The following is a 12,746-nucleotide window of genomic DNA, read 5'->3' as shown; positions in this document are numbered from 1 at the left end:
AGAGGGACGGAGCGGAGACGGACGGAGGTCCATTAGAGCGGAACCACGTTCCAGCAGAACCGTTCCACGTGGAACCACAGAGCCCTCCATGCAGACCGGTCTGCAGGTGCCGGACGTCCTTCCGGTCCGTTCTGATCTGGACCCCCGAAGTCTGAATCCTTCACCCCCCCCCCCCCCCCCCGTGTCTGATCTGCCTCACCTGACCGGCTGCACCTCCCACATCCAGCTCTCTGGGAAGTAGCTCCGCACCAGAGACGGAGCCAGGTCGAAGTCTGCTCCCATGTCTACACACACACACACACACACACACACACACACACACACACACACACACACAACCACACAACCACACAGATGGAGACAGACAGTCCAGTCTTGATAGACACAGAATGATTCGACTGTTGTGTGTGTGTGTGTGTGTGTGTGTGTGTGTGTGTGTGTGTGTGTCCTGACCGTGGCGTCCCAGCACCAGGTCCTGGTTCTGGTCCAGGTGCAACTGAAGGAACTGGCAGCACTCCCTGAAGGCGGCCCTGCAGCGGGGGCTCCTCCTGTAGGCCTGGAGGGAGAACTGCAGGCAGCTGACGCTCTTCGGGACGAACCTCATTCCCTGTTCACAGCACGACTTCACCGGGCCGAACGACTCCGCTGGGACACACAACACGACAACACAACACAACAACACAACATGAATCACAGCACGACTTCACAGGGCCGAACGACTCCGCTGGGACACACAACACGACAACACAACACAACAACACAACATGAATCACAGCACGACTTCACAGGGCTGAACGACTCCGCTGGGACACACAACACGACAACACAACACAACACGACTTCACCGGGCCGAAGGAGTCCCCTGAGGACACACAACATGACACAACACAACACAACACAACACAACACAACACAACACGACTTCGCCGGGCCGAACGACTCTGCTGGGAAACACAACACGACAACACAACACAACACGACTTCACCGGGCCGAAGGACTGGGCTGGAACACACAACATGACACACAACACAACACAACGTGACACGCAACATGACACGCAACATGAAACACAGCATGACTTCATCGGGCCGAAGGTGTCCGCTGAGGATACACAAAACAACACAACAACACAACACAACACAACAACACACAACATGACACCAAAGCACACAACACAACATGATGTGACACAATGACATGATGCGACACAACACAACACAACACAACACAATATAACATGACAACACACAGGACACAACACAACACAACAGACTCAAAGTGTGTGTGTGTGTATGTGACAAACCTTTCTTTTGTCTGTCTTTGACAGTCAGGGCTCTCTTTGGACGCACTTGTGCAGTACACACAGAACCTACACACACACACACACACACACACACACACACACACACACAGAGTTATCTTTAACATTATTATAGTCCGTTTTCATCACGAAATGAGCAAGAAAACTGTGTGTGTATGTGTGTATGTGTGTGTGTGTGTGTGTGTGTGTGTGTGTGTGTTCATACTGTCGGTGTGTGGCTGTGTGTTGGCGTTGGTGATGAAGGTCAGTCCAGCCAGTCTGAAGACGTCGGCGGCGTCTCGTCCTCCTCCTCCTCCACAGCCCAGATCACTGAGCTCGATGTGGCGCCGCACCTGCCGGAGCAGCCGCCAAGCGTTACCGTGACGACCAACACATCAAACACCACACCGTTACCGTGACGACCACCACATCAAACACCACACCGTTACCGTGACGACCAACACATCAAACACCACACCGTTACCGTGACGACCACCACATCAAACACCACACCGTTACCGTGACGACCACCACATCAAACACCACACCGTTACCGTGACGACCAACACATCAAACACCACACCTTTACCGTGACGACCACCACATCAAACACCGCCAAACTGTTACCATGACACCAAACACCACCACCACCGTTACCATGATGACCATGACATCAAACACCACATCGCCCACAGCCGTTACATGACGACCACATCGCCCAGAAACGTTACCATGACGACCACCTCAATCACAACCACAACCGTTACCATGACGACCCCGTCAACGACGGCGACAGTGTGAACCGTGACCACCATGTCAGTGATGACCAGAACATGACATCATGACAACACGCTGTATTCCACAGCCGTTCTGGACAGTCAGACTTTACGAAAAGATTAAAAACACTTTACACGCAATTAAAACAACAGACGACCTAACAAGAGTGAGGTTACACATGACAGGCATCAACCACGACTACAACGTCAACACAACCACAACACCAAAACCACCATGTCAGTGCCTACAGCCGCTGTGTGACGGGGTTCCTTCCAGGAAACATCTCATAGAAGATGGTGTAGTGGAACCGAGAACCCGGAGCCCCACGGCCCCGCCTGTGGAGCAGGACCAGAGAACCCCAGAGAACCTCAGGACCAGAGAACCCCAGAGAACCTCAGGACCAGAGAACCCCAGGACCAGAGAACCTCAGGACCAGAGAACCTCAGGACCAGAGAACCTCAGGACCGGGTCCCTCTGGGCCCGCCTTGATGTGGACTGACCCTAGTCTGTCGGGGGGGGGGGGGGGGGGTTCCGGAGCCCTCAGTGGTCCTGTCACTCCTGCTGGTGTGAAGGGCCCCAATGGGGGCGTATAAATCCTGTGAGTGAGTGAGTGTGTGTTAGTGTGTGTTAGTGTGTGTTAGTGTGTGTTAGTGTGTGTTAGTGTGTGTTCTGGTGTGTTAGTGTGTGTTAGTGTGTGTTAGTGTGTGTTAGTGTGTGTTCTGGTGTGTTTATGTGTGTGGATGTTGTGTTTGGAGCGACGGGTTTGTTCTGAAATGTTTCTTCTGTTGAAACGCTGTGAAGCCCTCTGGTGTCTGGAAGGTTCTTCTTCAGTAACGACTGATCTGATTGGACTGATGTGATTGGACTGATCTGATTGGACTGATCTGATTGGACTGATCTGATTGGACTGATGTGATTGGACTGATCTGATTGGACTGATCTGATTGGACTGATGTGATTGGACTGATGTGATTGGACTGATCTGATTGGACTGATCTGATTGGACGGCTGTTTCCTCCTGAAGCTCCAGTGAATGAAGAGAACATTTCCAGAAGGTTCCAGTCTGAGTTCCTCCACTGTTCCTGAAGCACAGCCACAGAACGACGAGAACACAGTGGAACCAGCAGGTCCAGCAGGATCAGGAGAACAATACAAGCACAGATACACCGGATGGCTGAGGCCGTTACCGTGGCAACGGGGTCCCTGTGATTGGGCGTCAGTGTGAAGAGGGCGGCGTCTACAGCCGACAGGGCGACCAGCCCGTCCTGATTGGTCCTGATGTCCATCTGGAGGCTTTGTTTGGGTTTGTAGCTGCGACTGTGGAGGGACACGTCAGTCTGACACACACACACACACACACACACACACACACACACACACACACAGGTTATTGAAGCGTGACCTGCCATCCGGGGCGGTGTTGACGGTGTTGTCTCGTTGTCTCGTCCACCTGCAGTCCGCTGACGCAGCTGTCCTTGACGTCCAGCCAGACGGAGTCGGCCACCAGCTCGGTGGCGCCCTCTCCCTGCAGGACGTAGTACACCAGCAGGCGGACGGACGGCGCCATGGCCTCCGTCACCCGGAAGTTGAGGTTGTGCTTGTTGTCGGCGTGTGACGCGACTCTCAGGCTGCCGAAGTCCACCACCTTCCCTCTGGACAGCACCTGAGGGCGGGACGGCCGGTTACCGTGGGAACGGGCGGCGAGGGGGCGCGCCGCGGCGTGTCCTCACCAGGAAGCTGAGCGCCGGGACGTGCAGGTAGGAGGGCGTGGCCGAGTACACCTTGATGTTGGCGAAGCGGCCCACCTGCAGGCCGGCGCCGGGCAGCGGCGAGTCGATGTACAGGTAGCGGCGGTTTGGAGAGTGATAGGCCGCCGCCTCCAGGAGGAGGCGGGCCTGGCCCGCCGCCGGGAGGGCGGAGTCAGCCGTCTGGAACTGAAACAACCACAAGACACCGTGAAGACGGGAGTCCAGGAAGACTGCTGGTTTCCAGCTGGAGGCTCTGATCCGGTCCCGGAGCGGCTCAGGTTCTGTCTGGAGCTCCAGTGAGAACCATGCGGACTGAGTCATTGTCTTGCAGCCGACAGGCCCACAGGGGGCGCTGCAGGACCACAGTAAACCATGGAGGGAGCTGCGGGTCCTGTTCTCCTTGCAGACCCTTCTAGAACCTCCCTGGTCCTGGAGAACCGGTTCTAGCAGAACTCTGGACTGGATCAGTCATGGAATTGAATTCTTTGTCATCTTATAGGGACCTGAGGCCAGATCCTGGCCAGAGTCCTGGATCAGATCCTGGCCAGAGTTCTGGATCAGATCCTGGCCAGAGTCCTGGATCAGATCCTGGCCAGAGTCCTGGATCAGATCCTGGTCAGAGCTCTGGATCAGATCCTGGTCAGAGCTCTGGATCAGATCCTGGCCAGAGCTCTGGATCAGATCCTGGTCAGAGCTCTGGATCAGATCCTGGCCAGAGTCCTGGATCAGGTCAGCTTCAGGAAGGTTTGACCTTCTGGCTTAGACCAGATTCTAGACCTTCAGAACCTTGGAGAACTGCCCTGGGGAACCAGGCCTTCGGGACCCGAGACCCTGAGAGAGTCCACCTGTTTTTACTGCCCCGCCTCCTGCCTGTAGCTCCTCCCCCTTACCTCCAGCTCCGCCTTGACTCCGTCGGCGGGCGTGTTGCAGATGAAGACGGCGAGGCCGTCTGATTGGCTGGTGGAGCTGTCGGGACAGGGCATGTCCTCCTGGCCCCGCCCCTGCCGGGTCAGCTGACTGCGCACCAGGCGCACCGGGACCTGGCTCACCGGGTTGTCCAGGTGGTCCTTGACCAACACCTACAATCAAGTAAACAACAGCAGTAAACAACAGCAGTAAACAACAGCAGTAAACAACAGCAGTAAACAACAGCAGTAAACAGTCTGATGAGCAGGGTCAGCAGCTGGTCCCGGGTCTGGGGGGTCCAGCTGGTCCCGGGTCTCGGGGTGCTGACCTGGACGTGGTAGGGCAGGCCGGGCTTGATGAAGGGCGGCGTGGAGACCAGGCTGAGGCGGTACGGGGACCGGAGGAACCGGACGGCGGCGAACTCCGCCTCCTGCGAGACGCCGCCTGACGGAGAACACCGGAGAACCTCAGAGGGCTGGAGGGGCGGCTCGGGTGTGTTTTGGGTGTTTTACAGGTGTGTTTCAGGTGCGTTTTGGTTGTTTCGGTTGTTTCAGGTGTGTTCCGGCTGTGTTACAGGCGTTTGGGGTGTTTCAGGCATTTGGGTGTGTTTGGGGTGTTTTACAGTTGTATTTCGGGTTTGTTTCAGGTGTGTTTTGGTTCTTTCAGGCGTTTCAGGTGTGTTTCAGGCATTTTGGGTGTATTTCGGGTGTTTCACAGGCGTTTCAGGTGTGTTCCATGTGTGTTTCGGCTGTGTTACAAGCGTTTGGGGGGTATTGGGTGTGTTTCGGCTGTTTCAGGTGTGTTTCAGCTTTATTTCGGGTGTGTTTCAGGCGTTTGGGGTGTGTTTCTATTGTTTCAGGTGTGTGTCAGGTGTATTTCGGGTGTGTTTCAGGCATTTGGGGTGTGTTTCTATTGTTTCAGGTGTGTGTCAGGTGTATTTCGGGTGTGTTTCTGTTGTTTCAGGTGTGTGTTTCTATTGTTTCAGGTGTGTGTCAGGTGTATTTCGGGTGTGTTTCTGTTGTTTCAGGTGTGTGTTTCTGTTGTTTCAGGTGTGTGTCAGGTGTATTTCGGGTGTATGTCAGGCGTTTGGGGTGTTTGGGCCGACCTGTGCTCTCCTCCAGCAGCACAGCCACGTACAGGAACTTCCCCTCCAGGCTGCTGAGCTCCGTCATTCCGTCCAGTTTGGAGAAGACCTCGTGCACGTTCAGGGTCACGTGCACGTCCCCGTCAGAGGACAGCTGCGGCAGAGACCCGCAGTCAGAGGGACGGCTACACCCGACCCGCCGGGCGGAGGCGGCGCCGCCTCACCCGCCGTCTGCTGACGGAGTTGGGGACGATGACCGGAGGACTCCGCCCGCTGACGTAGCCGTAGCGCAGGAAGACCTCGGCGTCCGCCACCGGGGCGCCGTGCACGTAGCTGACGGGACAGGGACCCCGGGACGTCAGCCGGACGGGGGGACGGACGGAGGGACAGAGGGATGGACGGAGGGATGGATGGAGGGATGGACGGAGGGATTGGATGGACGAAGGGACAGACAGACGGAGGGACGGACGGAGGGATGGAGGGACGGAAGGATGGACGAAAAGACGGATGGACAGAGGGACGGATAGACGCAGGGACAGAGGGACGGAGGGACAGAGGGACGGCGGTCTCTCACCGCGCCGACACCTTGAACCTGAAGCCGGTGAAGTGGGCGGAGCTGATGTAGCTGGACTCTGGCTCCACCCTGATGGACACGCTGGGAAGAACTGAGGACACCAAGACAGGTCAGTCTGTCCCCAGGTCAGTCTCACACAGAACCACAACAGAGCCACAACAGAACCAGAACGGAACCACAACAGAACCAGAACGGAACCAGAGCAGAACCAGAACGGAACCAGAGCAGAACTGACACCACTCTGCTCAGTGTTCCCCATGATCATCTCAGACACAGGACTGGTCCCCGTCCTGGTCCCTGTGCTGGTCCCTGTGCTGGTCCCTGTGCTGGTCCCTGTCCTGGTCCCCGTCCTGGTCCCTGTCCTGGTCCCTGTGCTGGTCCCTGTGCTGGTCCCTGTGCTGGTCCCTGTCCTGGTCCCCGTCCTGGTCCCTGTCCTGGTCCCTGTCCTGGTCCCCGTCCTGGTCCCTGTGCTGGTCCACGTCCTGGTCCCTGTGCTGGTCCACGTCCTGGTCCCTGTCCTGGTCCCCGTCCTGGTCCCTGTCCTGGTCCCTGTCCTGGTCCCTGTGCTGGTCCCTGTCCTGGTCCCCGTCCTGGTCCCTGTCCTGGTCCCTGTCCTGGTCCCCGTCCTGGTCCCTGTGCTGGTCCACGTCCTGGTCCCTGTGCTGGTCCACGTCCTGGTCCCTGTCCTGGTCCCCGTCCTGGTCCCTGTCCTGGTCCCTGTCCTGGTCCCCGTCCTGGTCCCTGTGCTGGTCCACGTCCTGGTCCCTGTGCTGGTGCCTGTGCTGGTCCGTGTGCTGGTCCCCGTCCTGGTCCCCGTGCTGGTCCCCGTCCTGGTCTCTGTGCTGGTCCCCGTCCTGGTCCCCATCCTGGTCCCTGTCCTGGTCCTGTTAGATCTTTTTGGACAGGACCTGCTGCTCCAGAGACTGGAACAGATGATCTGGATTAGGAGTTCTGCCTGAAACTGGTCTGGATCATGTTAGTCTGCCGGTTCCACGCGGTTCCACTCGGTTCCACTCGGTTCCACTCGGCTCGTGCTAAATTTAGACATGGAGTTCCACAGGGTTCTGTCCTAGAACCTGGACTCTGTTTATTTTCTTGGTGTTGTTGGTGAAGGACGCCTGCAGGACGTTCCGTCTGGGTTCTCAGGAGAACCTCGTCCTGAAGTACCGTATTCTTTGACTTCGAAGGTGGTTCTTGCGGTTGTGGTGAAGTCCTGGGAGAACGAGGCCTCGATGGACCAGACCCCCAGCCTGGAACACAAGTAGGAATCACACCGGGGACCCTGTCCGGGGACCCTGTCCGGGGACCCTGTCCGGGGACCGTCCCCTGAGTCTGGCTCACTTGGGCTTGACGGGGATCCTGAAGGGGTTCTGCAGGGACGGGATTCCATTGTTGATGTCCAGCATCTCTGCCGTGTCCACCGTGACGTGGTCCGGGTCCTGGAGGGACACAGAACCACAAGGATCTCAAGACCCGTTGACACTGGACACATCAAGACACCACCGACAGAGGACAGAGACCACCAGAGACCACCAACAGAGGACAGAGACCACCAGAGACCACCAACAGAGGACAGAGACCACCAGAGACCACCAGAGACCACCAACAGAGGACAGAGACCACCAGAGACCACCAGAGACCACCAACAGAGGACAGAGACCAATAGAGACCACTGACAGAGGACAGAGACCACTGACAGAGGACAGAGACCACTGACGGAGGAGACAGACCACCAACGGAGGCCAGAGACTCTGCTGGTACCCCACAGTCCCCGCCGGTCCCTGCCGGTCCCTGCCGGTCCCCGCCGGTCCCCCTGGTCCCCCCAGTCCCCGGTCCAGCAGGTGGACTGACCTTGAAGGTGAGGAAGACGCTGCGGTTGGCCGGCCTCAGCTCCTGGTTCAGGGACAAGGCCCGAACCCGGACTGGAAGAGAGGAAGAGACGGACAGTCAGTCTGGAGACCCGGGGACGAGGACAAGGAGGAGGACAAGGATGAGGACAAGGAGGAGGACAAGGACGAGGACAAGGAGGAGGACAAGGAGGAGGACAAGGAGGAGGACAAGGACGAGGACAAGGAGGAGGACAAGGAGGACGAGTGATGGAGGGAGGAGGGGTGAGTCCTCGGCTCAGGACATGAACAGGAACAACTGCTTTCCTCCAAACTGTCAGTGATCCCAGTCCCTGTTCTCCTGGACCTGGTCCAGTCCCTGTTCTCCTGGACCTGGTCCAGTCCCTGTTCTCCTGGACCTGGTCCAGTCCCTGTTCTCCTGGACCTGGTCCAGTCCCTATTCTCCTGGACCTGGTCCAGTCCCTGTTCTCCTGGACCTGGTCCAGTCCCTATTCTCCTGGACCTGGTCCAGTCCCTATTCTCCTGGACCTGGTCCAGTCCCTGTTCTCCTGGACCTGGTCCAGTCCCTATTCTCCTGGACCCGGTTCCAGTCCCTATTCTCCTGGACCCGGTTCCAGTCCCTATTCTCCGGGACCCGGTTCCAGTCCCTATTCTCCCGGACCCGGTTCCAGTCCCTATTCTCCCGGACCCGGTTCCAGTCCCTATTCTCCTGGACCCGGTTCCAGTCCCTATTCTCCGGGACCCGGTTCCAGTCCCTATTCTCCTGGACCCGGGTCCAGTCCTTATTCTCCTGGACCCGGTTCCAGTCGCTATTCTCCTGGACCTGGTCCAGTCGCTATTCTCCTGGACCCGGTTCCAGTCCCTATTCTCCTGGACCCGGTTCCAGTCCCTATTCTCCTGGACCCGGTTCCAGTCCCTATTCTCCTGGACCCGGTTCCAGTCCCTGTTCTCCTGGACCCGGTTCCAGTCCAGATTCTCCTGGACCCGGTTCCAGTCCCTATTCTCCTGGACCTGGTCCAGTCCCTATTCTCCTGGACCCGGTTGCAGTCCCTATTCTCCTGGACCTGGTCCAGTCCCTATTCTCCTGGACCTGGTCCAGTCCCTATTCTCCTGGACCCGGTTCCAGTCTCTATTCTCCTGGACCCGGTTGCAGTCCCTATTCTCCTGGACCTGGTCCAGTCCCTATTCTCCTGGACCTGGTTCCAGTCCCTATTCTCCTGGACCCGGTTCCAGTCCCTATTCTCCTGGACCTGGTCCAGTCCCTATTCTCCTGGACCCGGTTCCAGTCCAGATTCTCCTGGACCCGGTTCCAGTCTCTATTCTCCTGGACCCGGTTCCAGTCCAGATTCTCCTGGACCCGGTTCCAGTCCAGATTCTCCCTGACCCGGTTCCAGTCTCTATTCTCCTGGACCCGGTTCCAGTCCAGATTCTCCTGGACCCGGTTCCAGTCCAGATTCTCTGACAGTGTTGATGTGAGTGTGTTGTTCTCCGTGTTCTCCTGAAGCTCGGGGTTCCACCGTCTCATTTTCAGTGTTCTGAGGTGAATGTGGAGCCGAGGCGTCTCCGTGGAGACGGGCGTCTCACCGCTCTGGCGCGGGGTGTAGAGCGGTTTGTCCGTCTGGACGACCAGGAAGCCGTTGGAGCGACTGACGGGGACGGACAGGTGTCGGTTGAAGTCCGCCGACTGGACGTGGAGAACCAGGTGGGTCTGGCCGCGGTCCAGCTGCTGAGGGAAGACCTGCGGGGACGGACAGTCTCAGGTCTCCGCCCCCTCCGGACCGGCCGGGACCCGGGACGTCCGTCTCACCCGGACTCTGGCCACGCCTTGGTGCCGGTTCTGGGCGTTGAGGGTGACGGCCTCCCGGGCCAGAACCACGTGGTCCGGAGCCATGGAGGTCTTCAGGAAGACGTGGACCGTCACTTCGTCGGTGACCCCGAACAGCTGCAGCAGGACCGTTTCCACGGCGTCCAGACGCAGCGAGAGCGGCGCTGTGACCAAGAACCTGGAACAGCGGGACGGTTCTGGGTCTCTGGCTTCACCCGACTACAACGTCCAGACACAACCAGATCCAGGAGACACCGGGAGACCCGCAGGAGCAGGAAGAACAGCAAGACACACACTGAGCCCCGCAGATGCAACGGACTGCTACAACGGAACGCTACGACGGAACGCTACAACCAGCAGCTACAACGGAACGCTACGACGGAACGCTACAACCAGCAGCTACAACGGACCGCTACAACGGAACTCTACAACCAGCAACTACGACCAGCCGTCGCTACAACAACCAGCAGCTACAACCAGTCGTCGCTAAAACAACCAGCAACTACAACGAACCTCTACAAATAGCTGCTGCTAAAACCAGCTGCTACAGCTACCAATAGAAACAACCAGAGAGCTACAACCAGCAGCTGCTACAGCGGCTGGTTCCCTGCTTCAACACAGTGTGAACAGGCCTCAGTAAAGGGACTAACACACATCTGTTAACTAACCAGCACTGACCAGCAGTAACCAGCACTGACCAGCAGTAACCAGCAGTAACCACTAGGGCTGGGTACCGTTAGATATTTTTCGGGTACTAGTACTTTTTCGATACCTCACGTACGGTACCGGTTCCTGAACGGTACTGTTTTCGGCTCCTGCCTTCACGGCGCACAGATGACGCCATGACTGCATTTGCACTTCCTGCCACTAGGTGTGCTGTTTGCATGTTCAGCCTTATTTGACACAGACACCACAGAGGAAGCAGGCTGCAGGCTGCAGACCCTCTGCCTGCTGTTAGTGAGACAGGAAGACGTGGTCACATGTTCAACGATGGACGCAGCGTTTTCCAGTAAAAGAGAAGAACTGAACCATCGTTTCCACGTTTATTGACGCGCTGCCGCTTTAAGAACCGACACTGAGACCCGTACGCTCGGCTCTGGTTCAGTACCGGTATATACCCAAGTTTTTCGGTCGGTAATGAGGTACCGTTAAACGGTACCCAGCCCTAGTAACCAGCAGTAGCCAGCACTAACCAGCACTGACCAGCAGTAACCAGCACTAAGTAGAAGTAACCAGCACTGACCAAAAGTAGTCAGCACTAACCAGCACTAACTAGCAGTAACCAGCAGTAGCCAGCAGTAACTAGCAGTAACCAGCACTGACCAGCACTAACCAGCACTAACTAGCAGTAACTAGCACTGACAAGCAGTAACCAGCCGTAACCAGCACTAACTAGAAGTAACCAGCACTGACCAGCACTAACTAGCAGTAACCATCACTGACCAGCAGTAACAAGCAATAACCAGCACTTACTAGCAGTAACTAGCACTGACAAGCAGTAACCAGCAGTAACCAGCACTAACTAGAAGTAACCAGCACTGACCAGCAGTAACCAGCACTAACTAGCAGTAACCATCACTGACCAGCAGTAACCAGCACTAACTAGGGGTAACCAGCACTGACCAATAGTAACCAGCACTGACCAGCAGTAACCAGCAGTAACCAGCACTAACTAGCAGTGACCAGCACTAACTAGCAGTAACCAGCACTGACCAGCAGTAACCAGCAGTAACTAGGAGTAACCAGCACTGACCAGCAGTAACCAGCAGTAACCAGCACTAACTAGCAGTGACCAGCACTAACTAGCAGTACCCAGCACTGACCAGCAGTAACCAGCAGTAACTAGGAGTAACCAGCACTGACCAGCAGTAACCAGCAGTAACCAGCACTAACTAGCAGTGACCAGCACTAACTAGCAGTAACCAGCACTGACCAGCAGTAACCAGCACTGACCAGCAGTAACCAGCACTGACCAGTACTAACCAGCTCTCAGCTTATCTTGTCGTTATGAAGGAATTAAAGTCACTTACGATTTGGACTGAGAGGCCGACGTCCTGCAGACACACAACACACACAACACAAACACACACACTCTCATCCTGACAGTGAGGTACACACACACATACACACAACGACCACACACTGAGCACTGCAGACGCACAATGAACACACACTGAGCACTGCAGACGCACAACGACCACACACTGAGCACTGCAGACGCACAACGACCACACACTGAGCACTGCAGACGCACAACGACCACACACTGAGCACTGCAGACGCACAATGAACACAGACGAGTGTGTAATGGGTTATCCATCAATCACACTGTTTACTCCCAGCTGACGGGAACGGTGTGTGTGTGTGTGTGTGTGTGTGTGTGTGTGTGTCAAAGGTCGGGGTTTTCTGCTCTGAGCTAACTTTGTGCTCGACTCAGTTTGTTTTCTTCTCTCTGCTTCAAAAAACAAACATGAGGAAGCAGTTCAGTGCAGTGTGTGTGTTTGTGTGTGTGTGTGTTGAAATATGCCGAAGCAGAGACGTGGAGCTTCACACACCAGAGACGTCTCGACGTTGAAGTCCTGAACAGGGTTCTGGGTCCTGCAGGGTTCTGGGTCCTGCAGGGTTCAGGTTCAGCACAGCTGACTGCAGAGAGGAGCAGACCAGCAGGTTCTGGCTTTCCTGCT

The 12,746-nt window shown here is 56.6% G+C and overlaps 1 protein-coding gene across 1 annotated transcript in view; it reads right to left on the bottom strand.

Annotated features, from left to right (window-relative positions):
* c5 (complement component 5) overlaps positions 1-12,160 on the bottom strand; it is a 34,185-nt gene extending 22,025 nt beyond the window's left edge. The window contains 18 exon segments of the mRNA XM_030104951.1: positions 200-284; positions 454-645; positions 1,305-1,370; positions 1,528-1,654; positions 3,266-3,415; positions 3,529-3,741; positions 3,809-4,012; positions 4,717-4,905; positions 5,061-5,176; positions 5,838-5,970; positions 6,041-6,149; positions 6,391-6,481; positions 7,558-7,640; positions 7,732-7,829; positions 8,242-8,312; positions 9,822-9,975; positions 10,045-10,267; positions 12,114-12,160. Of these exon segments, the coding sequence (XP_029960811.1) occupies positions 200-284; positions 454-645; positions 1,305-1,370; positions 1,528-1,654; positions 3,266-3,415; positions 3,529-3,741; positions 3,809-4,012; positions 4,717-4,905; positions 5,061-5,176; positions 5,838-5,970; positions 6,041-6,149; positions 6,391-6,481; positions 7,558-7,640; positions 7,732-7,829; positions 8,242-8,312; positions 9,822-9,975; positions 10,045-10,267; positions 12,114-12,160 (2,351 nt within the window).
* Positions 12,161-12,746: the final 586 nt, after the last annotated feature.

The sequence above is a fragment of the Salarias fasciatus genome, chromosome 12 (genome assembly GCF_902148845.1).
Source record: "Salarias fasciatus chromosome 12, fSalaFa1.1, whole genome shotgun sequence".
In the NCBI taxonomy this organism is placed as follows: Eukaryota; Metazoa; Chordata; class Actinopteri; order Blenniiformes; family Blenniidae; genus Salarias; species Salarias fasciatus.
The sequence above is the reverse complement of the archived record's forward strand: the minus strand, read 5'-3'. Positions and strand labels throughout refer to the sequence as shown.